The sequence below is a fragment of the Lissotriton vulgaris genome, chromosome 6 (assembly GCF_964263255.1).
Source record: "Lissotriton vulgaris chromosome 6, aLisVul1.2, whole genome shotgun sequence".
NCBI classification, from domain to species: Eukaryota; Metazoa; Chordata; class Amphibia; order Caudata; family Salamandridae; genus Lissotriton; species Lissotriton vulgaris.
Genome location: NC_141694.1, coordinates 911641573 through 911656268, shown reverse-complemented (window position 1 = coordinate 911656268; position 14696 = coordinate 911641573). Strand labels below are relative to the sequence as shown.

Genomic DNA, 14696 nt, shown 5'->3' with positions numbered 1-14696 from the left:
AAAGTGGTATAAGAACCACGAGAGAATTGGAAAGCAGGCCTAGGGCCTGTGGAATGGCTGGGGCTACACTAATCGACCAAAGGTTAGGAAGTAGGAGGCCCACTGGAGATGCGTGCAGTGTCTAAACACAGGCGAGGGTTACCATTGACTTTCTATGGAGATCGTAAAAGTTACAAATATACAATTTAAGGACACTTCCGGGTGGACTAGGATGGAACCCTTTTAAACTAAGACACTTTTGAGAGTCAAGAACCATGGGAGCACCAAAGTACGCGCGTTACCTCACCCAGGGAAGCCGGGTGCATAGGTGTCTTTTCGTGTCGGGTTTCGGCGTTGTTTTCTATGAAGAGCTGCAAAGAAGTGCTGCAGGCACCGAGAAGAAAAGTGTCCAGGTGGATCCAAGGGTGGATCGAAGATCTGAAGAACCTGATAGCAGAAGGGACAGAGTCTGGGTCACTAGCCAGTGACCAGGAAGGAACCAGGCGATGTTGGGTGATTTCAGGTGAAGTAGTCAAATTTGTCTCTTCAGCCACGAGGTCCAGGAGGCATCGACGATGTTCAGGCGCTGGATTCGAGCTGTCCCACGATGGACCTAGTTGACTGCGGTGCCGGTATCCGGATTGGACCCAACAAGCCTTGTCAACCGCAACCCACGCAGGATGTCGAGATTGGTTCTGTTGCAGACCAGCAAGGTCTGTGGCGCTTCTCCTTTTCAGGGAAGCTGGAGCAAGCCTGGAGAAACCAGGAAAGCAAGTTAAGTTCAAAGAAAGGTCTTCAAGGGGCTCACTAGCCAACGGGCTTCGAACCGGGAAGAAGCATCTATCTCAAATGCAAAAGCAGGGCCCACGGAACACTCGCAGAGTGTGGGGGCCTGGGCTTCGGTGCAAATGGTGCTCGGGCTAGGGCTTCAAGCACCCCAGAGCACAACTTCGAGATACCTCGTTGAAGGAGTGCAGCTTGCAAAATGCAGGATGTCCAGGAGTTCCGGTCCCACATCTCTCGTGTCCGCCACGGGTCTCAGCTTCGCTGTGGATGTGGGTCGGGGTCAGAGGAGTCTGGAAGTCCAGTTCCTGTGTCGCAGATTCTTCGGGATCCGGCGGGAGCCTCAAAAATGCAGACTGGCAAAGTTGCTGTTGGTGCCTGTTTGAACAGGGTGGTCACTCCTTGACCACAAGGGAGATATCTTCCGTCTTCCAGTCAGAATGGAACGTCGAAGGTCCAGGATATGTCTTTCAAAGATTCGTCCAGGGTAATCTAAAGTCCTAGGGACACAACTCCTATACTTATACTAAGGATGGGGGCTGGACTACCTGGCTAGGTCCCTCCTATGGGTGGACCAGAGAAGGGGGTGGTTACACCCCTTTCCCTAGTTTTGCGCCAGAGCTGGGGCTGTGTGCCCCAGCAACCGGTTTGAACTGGGCTATGCATGGAGCACCTTGTGTGCCCCAGGCAGTGTCTAGAAGCATTCACTGAATGCAGCCCTCCCTGCCCCAATACACAAAACCCCTGTCTGGGGAGGTGCCAGCACCTCCCTGGACAGGAAACCTATTGTCCAGGCCTCCCCTGCCGGAGTTTCGTCCAGCAACAGGAGGTCAGACTCGTGTCTGTGGCAGCAGCATCCATTTTTTGATGCTGAGGCTCTGTTTAACTTTAACCGGGTAAAGCAGTAACTACATGTCTTCTCCCTTTAGAAGGGTGGAATGCTACCCCCGCCGCCAGGACTGGCAGGGGGTAGTATTCCAAAGTGTTTGACACCTTACACAACATGTTTTGATAAAGCCAAACCAAATTTAGCATTAACCGCGAGGATTATAATTCACTTAAAAGCATATGGTATGGCTATATCATAGAACAGCTATAAGGACATGGTTCGAAAAGCTGCAGAGGGGTTCAGCTCATGCTAGGGCACCCTCTCATATAAAACCAAGCACTCTGCCTCCAGGATTGTCGAAGCCTATCTTAGGAGTGGCTTATAGGTGTATATGTGTCTATAGGTAGATATAGGGATACTATATCTAAGTAAGGGGTGATTACACCACCTTACCCAGGCTGTATGAACAGACCTGTGGTGTCAGTTTGGAAGGCAAACGAGGGGTGGCACAATACATGCTGCAGCCTCTGGTAGGCCTAAGGTGCACATATGCCCTGGGTACCTATGGTACACTATACAGGGGCTCACAAGGGTGACCCAGTAACCAATCTGGTATGTACCTAAAGTACATGGTAGCAATTTAAAGAGAACAGCTGGGCTGTGGGTCTGATTAGCAGGCCCACAGCCACACTAAAGTCGAAAACCAGAGAATCACAGCAAAAAGTGGGGGTGACCATAGGAAGCAGACCCTACTCTCCTGCACTTACTAGTAAATCAAATATGCCAATCATGGAGTAACTAACTACCATTACATTTTAGACAGGGAGCACTTGCACTTTAGCACTGGTCAGTAGCGGTAAAGTGCCCAGAGTCCTAAAGCCAGCAGAAACAAAATCCAGCACATAGTCAAAAACAGAAGGTCGGAGGCAAAAAGAAAGTTGAAACCACGCCGGAAGATGCCAGGTCTAGCACAAAGGATATGCAAGGCCCTGTCTAGGGTTAGACAGTCCCTCAATAATCGCCCGATTTAGGTAGGATTCCTGTTTAATCAAGATCCATCTAAATGTAAATGTACATGTATTTATATAGCGCAAATCACCCACATCGCAGGTATCTAAGCGCTTGCTTAGGGAACCCGTCCTGGTATTCCCCTGTGAGATAACCCCGGCAGGGTATCCACAAGGTGAAAGCCAGGCATCCCGCCGCGAGGGGCCGTTGTGGAGATTAAGCAAGCTATTGCCCAGAGTCGCAGGGTGTGAACCCGTGAGTCGAGTAGGCACCGGAGCGAGAATTATCGAGTCCGTGGAATTATTGAGCCCAAGCCCCGTCGAGGCGGGGAATTGAACCCTGGTCCAGGGCCGATCTCAGCTTCCGGGTCTGCCGCCTCTAACCCCTGAGCCACACTTCTCCACATCAGCAGGTGAACGGTGAAGACATCAGAGATGTAATTAATCCCCAACTCCTGATGAGCTATACAGCAAGAAATGCAATACCATAAGCTTAGCAGACGTCTAGAAAACTGATTTTCTACCAACTGAAGGACAGAGATCTAAACCCCCGCATATGTCACTACCATAAGCTGTAGCAGAAACACCCTTGGCCTGGTATAGCTGCAACATAGTGTTGACAGGCTTGTTGCCTAGCTTAGAAGTAAAATCAACCACAAACGAGGTGGACCTCAGCAAATTATTGTTTATGCTGTTAATAAAGGGGACCACTTCTTGAAATATCGAACAAGACAGCCAGGCAAGGAAAGGAGACTACCATAGATATGGATCTACCTTGCACACTGAATGATTTTGTCTTTTCGGATCTAGGGCCTGCCGCCATAAAAAGCAATTTGGTTAAATTAGAAAACTCCAACAAATCCATAAAGTTGACTAAACTATCTAGCTGACGTTCCAGACCAGATGTGCTTCTTGCCAGCAGAACCACATAATTCGCTTATAATAATGAGGGGATAAAACGACACACACATCAATAGAGATCTACCCTACCAGAAAAAAAGGCGGTTTCTAACGGATTTATATAAAGAGTAATAAAAAATTAAGTATGCATCCTTGTCTTACTCCTCGTTTAAAACAAAAAGGCATCAGAGCATGATTCATCACTGTTACATCTCACTGCAGCCGACATACTGGTGTGCAGGTCCCTTAAAAAAAAAATGTAAATTACCTAGGTTGACTCCCATAGACAAAAAGATTCTCCAAAATGTGTCCCTGTTCACATGGTCACAGTCCAAAGTAAGATCCATAAAGGCTATATGAATGGAGCCGGATTTGCCCAGTGTATTAGTTAATGAGAAAATACAAGTTAAGACATGGGTCAACAGCACCATGCAGGGGGCCTAAACCCACATTAGAAATCTGAAAGAACGTGTTTTTCATCTGCCCAAATCAGTAGCTTATTCAAGATGGCTCGCTCTATGACCTTAACTAATGAAACAATAAGGGAGATAGATCTATTGCAACAAGATTTACTCCTATCCCTCTTTTTAAATTCCTGTATAATCATAGATTGAGACCAAGAGGGGGGAATTGCAACTTTTACTGAGGCATCTAAAGCATGTGTGAGCAAAGTTTCCCAGACCGGAGGTTCGGACACAAACAGATCCGGGGCTATGTTTTTAGAGAGCCACAAGATTGTATTGTGAACTTCATCTAATGAGAAAGAGATGTTAGATGCGCCTTCTAACAAAATCATGGTGCTATGAGAGATATCGAACATCATCTCATCATAGATGCCAACAAAATGCTACACCCAGTAATCGGGAAGAATATGGGAACAAAGTAATCTCCAAAAATAGTGTGCTAGTAGATAAGTAAATAGCTTAGATGAGCTGGAAGCTGGCTTCATCTTTCAAGGTTTAACCAATAGACCGACAAGAGGATACCAAATCTCTGTTCCGGGGGGATGCCTAAATAGCCTTCTGCAGATCACAATGGCACTAGAACACTCACTGTCGAATTACCCGACAGATGGAATAGAGGTTGTACTGCCCGATACAGTTACCCCCCCGCCCTACCAGTGGACTTCAAACAGCCACTCTTTCGCTGAGGGACACTCCGAATTCCTCTTGGACAACCCCATACATTAAGTTATGGTTACTAAAACCAATGCACGGTAATTGTATACACCTCAGCTTTATAGTTACTCATTTATTTATAAAAGATACCCAAGGTATACAGAGGTCTGGCGTTTATTTGGTACAGATCAAGCTTAAGGTTCCTTTCCCAAAGTCACTTCATAGGAGCATTGTACACATAATTCTTTAAGTATTTCACATTACCAAGTTCTGGCCTTTCAAACATTTTTCATAAACCTTGCATTTAAAAAAGTCTATCTCTATTAACCATTTTCTTGGGAAAGTGAAAACACATATTGTATCAAAATGCACTTCGAGAACCATAGCCACTTGATCACAGTTTCATCCTCCCCAATAACCGTTCCCTGCTTTCTCACCAATATGAGGGTTGAGGGCCGTCACCAGCATCAAGGACTCGTTCATCAGTTTGTTGATCCTTTCCGTGTTGGCTTGGATGCCGACAACACAGTTGTCAGTAAAGGAAACCGAAGCATCCCCCAGTAACCTGGCAGAGTTCAACACATTTTTTATCTAAAACAAACACAAAGAAAACATTATGAGACACATCAGACAAAAATACACACTGAATCTACCTTAAATTATTTAAACACACTTATCTAAAACAAAATAAATATAACTTCCCTTCTGTTGGTGATTACTTTTTATCGTTCTAAAAATGGTTCATACCTTGAGACATTCGAATTTTATACTGACATCTCAAAGAATACAAGACACAGCCTGTCTATTTTATAAAAACAGTCTCTATGTTTTGAGCAACAGGATAGTCAACAGAAATATATTTTTTTTTCGTAACTCTTCATAGCTTTGGGATCTCCCACTTCAGTAACTTTTTTGTAGTTGGGGGACCTTCCACCTCTGAGGTAGGGATTTCACAAGTTTTTGCTAGGCCAGTGTCAGAAAAAGTCATGCTGTCACCCACGTGTCGCAGGCACCTGCCCACGTTAAAATAAAGCTCTCAGGGAAAGCACCAGTATCTGGCACCATATAAGGGCTCTAGGCCTGTTAGCTTGCATGAATAAACAAGGTAGATCTGCTTCACACTCTAAAACTATACACTTGCAGCATGAGTGCCCTCGCAGGGGAATGATACCCCTTCTAATGTTCCTGTCTGTGGGCCATGCAGTTCGCCACTCTGCCCCTTTCATCTCCTTAGGTGCTGGAGGCTCAACCCGGAGTAGGCGGCCGGACAGCCTTTTGGATAACAGGACACGTTTGAAACTGAAGCATTACATGCCCCATGAAGTGAAATGTCCTTGCATACCGATGACTCTCTCAAAGCAGCCTCACCTTGGAACCACTAAACAAAACTTCTGTGTCCCCATTCCTGCATCGAAATCTGGGTGGTAATTCCCAGTATTCATGCACGATGTAGGAACGTGCCCCTTTTTGCATGGCTGCCCCCCACTTTTTGCCTGGTGTTTGATGCTTCTTGCCTAAGTGTGCCCTGGGTTTCTGCTAGTCAGGTACCCATGGCCTGTGTTCTTTCCCCAAAACTGTACCTGTGCTCCCACATTGGCACTCCTCTGGCCTACATATAAGTCCCATGTAAAAGGTGCCAAGGGCACCAGAGGCCATGTGGCCACAGAAAGTCTGAGGGATGAAGCATATATTTTGCCACCCTCAGTGACTCCACCCCTGACCCATACATACTGCCAGTGCAGTCTGTGTGCAGTGTAGACAATAAAATACAAGTCGACATGGCACACATCCATGTGTGCCATGCCAACTAAAATACTGCCTGTGGCATAAGTCAGTCACCCCTCTAGCAGGCCTTACAACCCCAAGGCAGGTTGTACTATACACACAGGTGAGGGCACAGCGCCATGAGCCCTGGCCCCCAGCAGTACCTATGCTATTCACAGGTATTGTAAGTGCAGTAAATCAATTTTTAAACCACGGTCTGGAAGTTTGGCGCCTAGAGCTCCACAGCTCCATGATGGCTTCACTGAAGACTGAGAAGTTTGGTATCACTCTTTTCACCCCAGGATTGAGAGCCTCCCACTCTCGGGGTCCTGAAACAAAACACACCCTGGGCAGAGGTGCCAAGCCTCCTCCTTCAGTGTGGGTAGGGTCCACGAAGGGGAAGCTTCAGAGGCCGCCTTCGTTAGCTGACCCTGCCTTTTGCTGCTCCCAGCAACTGGCTCCCACTGGTTCCAACTACCACTTTGGGAGAAAAAATCGGCAGAGAAACAAAAGATAGGAGGAGAGGTGTGCCCACCTTTGTCAACTCCAACCCTTTGGTGAAGGAGGAGAAGCAAAGCACAACTTTCAGTCCACGCCATCTTGAAAATAAGGGGGGACCCAGCCAACCAGAGAGAGGCTTGCTCCCCCTCACACCGCCGGGTGGCATAATAGGGGGTGTACTTATGCCAAGGAAGGGACCGACCGATCCCGACCTGTACCTACCTGAAACGCCCCCACATTTAGTATTTAGGGCCGATCCCAAACCTTGCCTCCTCAGACAAGCACGAAGGACGACCAAAGAGCTATGCTGAAGGAAGAACAGGAGGACTCCAACTGCCTTGGCCCCAGCCCTACCGGCCTGTCTCAACCTCGACCTACTACAGCGGAATACTGGTGTAGGCAGCAGTCCCCGCAGAACCCAGAGGACCTGCCCTCCCTACCCTACAATGAATGTTTCCCATAAGCACCGGACTTGCTCATGAAACAGACTCTGGTGCCTGCCAAATGCACGAGTCTGCACCACTCTGCACCAGAACAACACCACAAGGAGGTCCGCCCCGAACAAAACTGACCTGGAATCTAGTGATCCAGGACCTACCTCAAGCCTCCCGACAAGGCATGCAGCCTCTACAAGGAGGGTTCCCCCGACCGAGACCAGAGCTGCTAAGTAAACCAGACACCAAAAAGACACCCCTGCACCAGATGCCCCACGGACTTGGGTAGCCCAACCGACTGTCCAGGAACCTCCTTGCATCCCAACTTACCTCTCCAGCCAGTGGCCACCTCCAGAAAGCCTCCCTGCCCGAACCTGCAGTCTTTGTTCCGACCGGAGATATCCCATTGAAAACAGGGCACCCAATGCCAATCCAGCATCCGGCCGCCCCTGTGCTGCTGTGGGTGCATCTTGTGTGCTAACTCGGATCCCCCTTTGCCCGAGCTTAGCCCTAGGAGCTTTGCTTCCTCAACCTAGTGGCTTGCCCAAGAGCAGCCTCCAACTGACTGCCCCCTACCCTCGTAGGTCAACATTGAGCCTTCCCACTCTGCACCTGGCCGCCCTCGTGCCCCTGAGGGTGCTTTTTGAGTGCATCCTTGACCCTGGGGGAACCCTTAATTTAGCCCCCGAAACGTGACTCTCAAATCAGATGGCTTACCTGCAAAGCGATAACCACATTTTCTTCCATAGGACAGCATTGACTGTTTTTCCTCTTTAAAAAAGTTTTAAAGTGTTGAGTTGTGTTTATATGGAAACCCAAGCAACTGTGTTTTAATGTCAAAGTACTTTACGTACCTTTGTCTAGGAAATGTCACAGTGTGATATCTAGGCATACCACAATGAGCAGAAAAAGTAATCTAAAAAGTAACCTCAAGAGTAATCTAAAAAGTTATCACAAAGTAGTTGCAAATATCAAATGCCTTTAAATGTTTTCCATTTAACACTATCACTGCTGCAGCAATTCCCCCTCTGTGCTGCAGATCCTCCTTTCCCATTGTTCATGACGAGCTCAGCTCGTCATAAGCACACAACCAGTGTACTGCATGACGAGCTGAGCTCGTCCTGAGCATCGAAGGGGTTAAAGACATCGAGGCTATGATTCCACTGTTTCAGAATGAAGCGTCTGTTCCAGTCCTGAAGGTCCTGCATCTGCTAGGTCTGTTTGCTTCCCAAATTCTGTTGGACAGCCATGGACTCTGGAATATGAGGGACCTCCAGTGGTGCCTCCACAGGCAGTGGTTAAAACACAACGGAGATCTCAAGGAATTGGTCACAATGTCCAGAGACACTGCAGCGGATCTGCAATGGTGGAGTGTTTCAGGCAATTTGTCTCAAGGGAAACCATTTCAGCCTCCGTCTCTGATGGCCACAGTGATTATTTTTGTGTCATAATTTTTTATTGCTGCAAGAGAGGCATACACGGTTTTCTAATGCAGGTATAGAACAGTATGTCAAACATAATCGGAATACTATAGTTAATCACAAAAATGGGCAATACCAGGTAGAGTTGTCTCCAGTATACGACGCGAGGAGCGTTGGGGGACGCGTTTCAGTTGGATTCCGGCTCACAGCCTCTTTACGCATTTCCCCCATACCCTTGATTCCTCTAGTTCTGAGGAAGATTTGCCAAGACCGAGGCCAAGTCATACTGATTGCCCCGGATTAGCCACGAAGGGTTTGGTACACAGATCTTTACCTCTCATTGTACCCTCCGTCTCCCTCTCAAGCCAGACCTTCTCTCCCAGTTGCAGAGGCAGGTTCTACACCTTCACCTCCAGAGCCTGCATCTTCATGCCTGGAGATTGAACAGGCAACCCAAGTTCTTTTTCTGTACCACTGGATGTGGTGGATGTTATTTTATCAGCCAGAAGACACTCCACCAAATCGGTCAATGCCGGTAAGTGGGCAATATTTGTGAAATGGTGTGGAGATAAATCAAATGATGTCTTGAATGCCCATTTATCTGATGTTCTGAGTTCTCATTCCCTTGTGCTGTGGCAACTGTTAAAAGTTCCTTATCTGCCTTGTAGGCATTTCTTTGTTTGCCAGATCAACCCTCTTGGTTTAAATTTCCTATATTTATAACACTCATTAAGGGTCTCACTAATAGGTTTCCTCCAACTCACTTTATTATGCCTCAGTGGTATTTGAATCTAGCTCTTACGTTTCTGATGGGTTTGCCCTTTGAACCTTTGCATAGTTGCCCTTTAAGGTTTCTCGCATTTAAAACTATATTTTTAGTGGCAATCACATCAGCTAAGAGGGTGAGTGAATTGCAGCCTCTTAGGTGCAAGCCTCCTTTTGCCTCTTTGCATGCGGATAAGAGGGTTCTTAGAACCAGAGCTGCTTTCCTGCCTAAGGTGGTTACCCCATTCCACTTGGGGCAGTTCATTACCATACCTTCTTTCTACCCTCCCGCGCATCCTTCTAAGGAAGAGGAGAGACTTCATTGTTTGGACCCCAAGAGGGCAGTGAGCTTCTACTTGGATAGAACCAAAGACTTCAGGCTGGATGACCAACTCTTCATAGGATATGTTGGCAAGAGGAAAGGCATGGCTGTCCACAAAATAATTTTGTCCAGGTGGATAATCCTGTACTTCAAGATCAGCTACACCTTTACTAAGGAGGAGACTCCTGAAGGTATTCATGCTCATTCTACCAGAGATAAGTCTTCTTTTTTCTTCTGCAATGGATAGAGGTGTCCCTGTGGTTGACATCTGCAGAGCGGCAACTTGGGCCTCCCTCCACACTTTTGCAAAGCACTATTGCTTAGATTTGGAAGTGAGTAGGGACATCTATTTTGCTCGTTCTGTGTTCCAGGATGTTTTGGTACAGGAAGGCACCCTCCTCCCAGTGCGAGACTGCTCGGGGATTCAATTCAAAAGGTGAGGAATCCACAGGCAGATGTATCCATCAGAAGAACTAGTTACTTACCTTCGGTAATACTTTTTCTAGTGGATACAGAATCTGCCTGTGGATTCTTCATTGACCCACGTGCATCCCAGTCGCCTGTGTGCTGATACCGAAAATGAATTAATGTTTTATGTGATTTATTTGCTTACATAATAAGGTTACTTGATTTTGGGAAATGTTTAGGACGTAGTATTTCCATATTTGGTTGTGTTTTGTATACAATGTATACTTGTGGGAAGGTTGTTAGTTCACTCATTTCGTCTCGAAGGCACGGAAAATATGGGTGGAACTGACGTCCGCACGCCGAAGAGGTCTTCTTATGGCTCTATGACAGGACGCGGAGTTGCATGCAGAACCTTCCCATTATGACATCCTCATCGACTGGGAGAGCGGAGGAAAAAAGTTTTAGTGGAATGCTGCAAATTGGGACAATTCAAAAAGGTGAGGAAACCACAAGCAGCTACTGTATCCACTAGAAAAAGAGTTACAGAAGTAACTTGTTTATTTTGTTACCAAAAATGGTTAAGTATAGTATCAAAAGCAAACTCCTCTGAAATGTAATTCAAATTTACATTCACAATACTTACTTCAAGTTGTGTGCGAGAAACCTTCTACAGCGTAGCACCCTAAAATTCCAAATCAGTCCACATCAATCACCTTACAATATACAAAGAAGGCTCGTACTCCTTACAATATCACAACAATATTTTATTTACTCCAATATTACAAAAGATTCCTGAGCTTGGGGGGTTGGGGGGAGTTTGCTTGGCCCAAAGATGGCCGCAGCCTGAGCGAGTTCCCGATTTATTGATGTGGCAATATTTAGTGTATACCCTTATAATTCTAGGTGCTAAAATGTGCACCCTGGATATGCGGACCTTCAGTCACTGAACAAAATGCTCGGCGGGTGAAACAACCCACTTTTGACAGAGATCTGCGAAGGTATGCTGGTGCTGTGAGCGTGGCCTACCCGGCGGAGTGTGACGCTGTTACTGGCCGCCGGGGCGCAATACTTTGACTTGCCTGCCTGGACTCTCTGGCTTTCTTGGTCTGTGGCGGGGGCAGCTGCGGCTTGTGGGTGTGATCCGAAGGCCCTGAGCACGGGGGGCTGGACTCCGGAACTGTGGTGTGGGCCTCGTCAGACATGGCCGGAGCTCAGCACCCAGAATCAGCAGAAACTGACTATGTGTGAATGCACAGATCCCCCAGTTGTTTTGGCCTACGCAGCATCGGGAGGCTCCTTCGCTTGTGCAGCTGCCCGGCTGGAGATACCGCACTGAAGCTGGGGGTTGATTCCTGCCCCTCGAGGAGATCAAGTCCAGGGAAGAGGAGGCGATGGGAGATTGTGACGCAAGCACTGCTGCGCCGGAGCGGGCCTCCTATAAGGATATCACATAGGCTACAATAACATAATAATACACCGGCTGCAACAGGCTGTGGATCGCTGCTGCCAACATTGCTGTCATCGTGGGACACACCAGGGGACTGGCTCAAATACACCTATGATACGTCACTAACACTCTTTTGCTCCCTGTGCACCATAAAGTCCGCATTATCTGCCGCGCAATAGGGAAACCGGACAAACTCCAGCCAAAGTTTCAATTCTAGCAGCGTAAATCCACTAGGGCCAGGGATGATGACAGAGGCGCAATCCTCGGAGCAGGGTGCCCGGAGTGCGGAACTGGGAGGAGATCTGCGAGCTATACTAACTTCCATGCAACAAAGTCTCACAACTATAGATAGCAAAATTGATTCCCTCACTTGCCGCATGGACCGTATGTCAGAAAGAATGGACAAGCAGGCTGAAAGAATCGACATGGTAGAGAGAATAGTGTCAGATGCCGAAGATCAGCAAATTGAAACTACTGGGGCAAAAGCAAATGGAAACACTGATACAGACGCTGCTAAATAAGGCTGAGGACTTAGAAGCGTGATCAAGGCGTAATAATCTGCGCATAATAGGATTGCCCGAGTCTGTAACCACCGGGAACATGGAACAACTTGTTGAACAGTTACTCATAACCTTGCTAGGTCCCGATTCATTCACACCTGTATTAATAGTGGAGCGGACGCACCACTCACTGGCCTCACGGTCGCCCCTCGCCCAATAATTGCCAGGCTCCTAAACTACATAGACAGGGATGCGGCATTACTGAGAGCCAGGGAACACTTTGCTACAAGGGATCCGAACTGTCCATATACCCGGATTTCACTTTGCAGGTACAAGAGGCATGGAAACAATATGCTCCCCTTAAGCGAAAACTGAGAGAACTTAATTTAGAATACGCCATGCTTTAGCCTGCAAGACTCAGAGTCACAATAGATGGCAAAACTAAGGTCTATACAGATCCAAACAGTCTGCAACAGGTACTCAAAAAGCATCACAAAGCTAAATCTAAGAAATCTGTTCAGGACTCGGAATTGGATGATGGTGGCCCCTGAAGTGATCTGGATAACCAGGATTAACGCTCTCATTCACAGGCTGAATCTTATACCAAATACGAGCTCCAGAGGCGGACTGCCATGCTAATATTGTTAGGATTTAGGATGTGACATTTAGAAGAGTAATATATAACCTTATATGTTTAGAACAATAGCTACTTATTTCCTTTTTCGCACAATTGAATTAGCACCTACAATTTAGCATGCTTAGTTGCTCATAAGGTGAAGGTCTATGTATGATAATAATTGGTCACAAAACTATAACAACTGAAGTACAACACAGGGGTACTCACCGCCCCGCGTGTCTCACACACAGCAGCGGGCCTATAAGGGAGGGATCCAGATGCCATGCAGTCGGAAGGAAGACATGGCGTGGGTAAGGAGGGGGGTTTCATATGTTATAGTTTATTAGGTTTCGCCTACGCAGCACGCATGCCCTGCCTAGGTAAAAGACCTTTAGCCATCGATTGCCTTTTTCAGGCTAAAACATGTACGCGTTGCATTGCTTTGAATCGCAACGCGCGCACGTTTGGTAATTCCCTTGCGGGAGCGAGCGGCACCATCTGGTAGCAATTATAGCGCTTGCTCCTGCAAGGGAAACGGTGCGCGTCCCTGCTCTCGGCCACACTCTCCTGCTCTCGGCCACACTCCCCCCACTTGTTTTATAATCTTGATCGCTTTCACTTTTACGGCCGCTTGTTTTATTCTGGTTAGTTGTGAACGAGCTCTGTTTTTGTCAAAGCTGTAAATCTTTACCGAATGGTAACAAGTTGCTGTTACCCGGGATCAATTCTTCCAGCGCCTCGCTGAGCGGAGAGATGCGCAGGCAGGAGAACCACATGTGACCCAGGCTTTGCTTTAACGATGCACGGGGGTTGCCATGGTCACAGAGGTGGTGTTGCATTACACGGAGGCCGCAGGGCACGTACGAAGTCGAGGTGATAGAAGTGAGCAGAGAGATCTGTATGCCCCCAGCCTGCCGCATGGTTGACTCATGGCATGATTTGAAAAATATTGTGCTCCGACTTGCAAAGGATATCATGTTGTGTTAGTGGTATCTCTATAGCGCCCATTCTACCATCATATGCCTCCTAGCGCTACCGGTTAGGTTGACATCGTTGCTCAAACAAAACGCGTCCCTGTCATATAATTAGCTTTACTAATGTATTCTAATGTGAAAGATTGACTTCCTTTGTGTAGTCCAAAATGTTTACAAAATTCCAGGGTCTACAACAATACAGTAAACTATTTAAGAAAAATGGGGTGGGATTTTTGTGGGTGTTGTTGAGAATTCAGGTTAAAATTATTAATGATGGGAAGGGAACAATAGCGCCTCCCTCAGCAGCATTATGGCAATTTTTTTAAACATTCGCTTTGATAATGGTAATTTTTCTTTATCACTGCCCCACCCACTATAGAGAGCGTGATTGAGGCTTTGTTGGGACTCCCAGACATTAAAAGAAGGTAAAACTGCTTAAAGGGCCCCAACATATTTTATCCATCCCATACACCATCTAACATATGTATAGAAGAAGAGTAAACGAGTGGAAAATCAGGGTGTCTTCCCATCTGCTCCACCTACAATGGCGTAGCATATTCAAGGCCTATTGCTTTTGTAACAAAGTCTTCTACAGTCTGTCCACTGATAGTCACGTGGCCTCCTATGCTCCTCCGACACTCCCTCGAGAACCCTCTGATCTAGCATTCAACTTTATGTGAAGATTTCTAAATTTAGGAAAACTTGTGCTGAAGGCCCGGCTAGTTGAAAGAAAAATGTTTAGGAAAAATATTGCTGTGGACCTAAACAAACCCGATGTGGTAAACGTTACCTTATTCCATCACAAAATTTATGATAGACCGCAGACCAAACATTCAAAATTTATATTATATTTATTTTTCTATTTCATATAAACTGCTGAACAAATTGGATCTCAATGTCCAATATTTATAATATACTGTGTTAATAC

General features: G+C 46.8%; 1 protein-coding gene across 3 annotated transcripts in view; it reads right to left on the bottom strand.

Moving 5' to 3' along the window:
• The window catches only part of LOC147708150 (fumarate hydratase, mitochondrial-like), a 394996-nt gene that overhangs the window by 86461 nt on the left and 293839 nt on the right, over positions 1–14696 (bottom strand). For all 3 annotated transcript variants that reach the window (XM_086926903.1, XM_086926904.1, XM_086926905.1), the window contains one exon: positions 5054–5207. In XM_086926903.1, coding sequence (XP_086783029.1) covers positions 5054–5207 — 154 coding nt within the window. The remainder of the gene's footprint in view (positions 1–5053; positions 5208–14696) is intronic.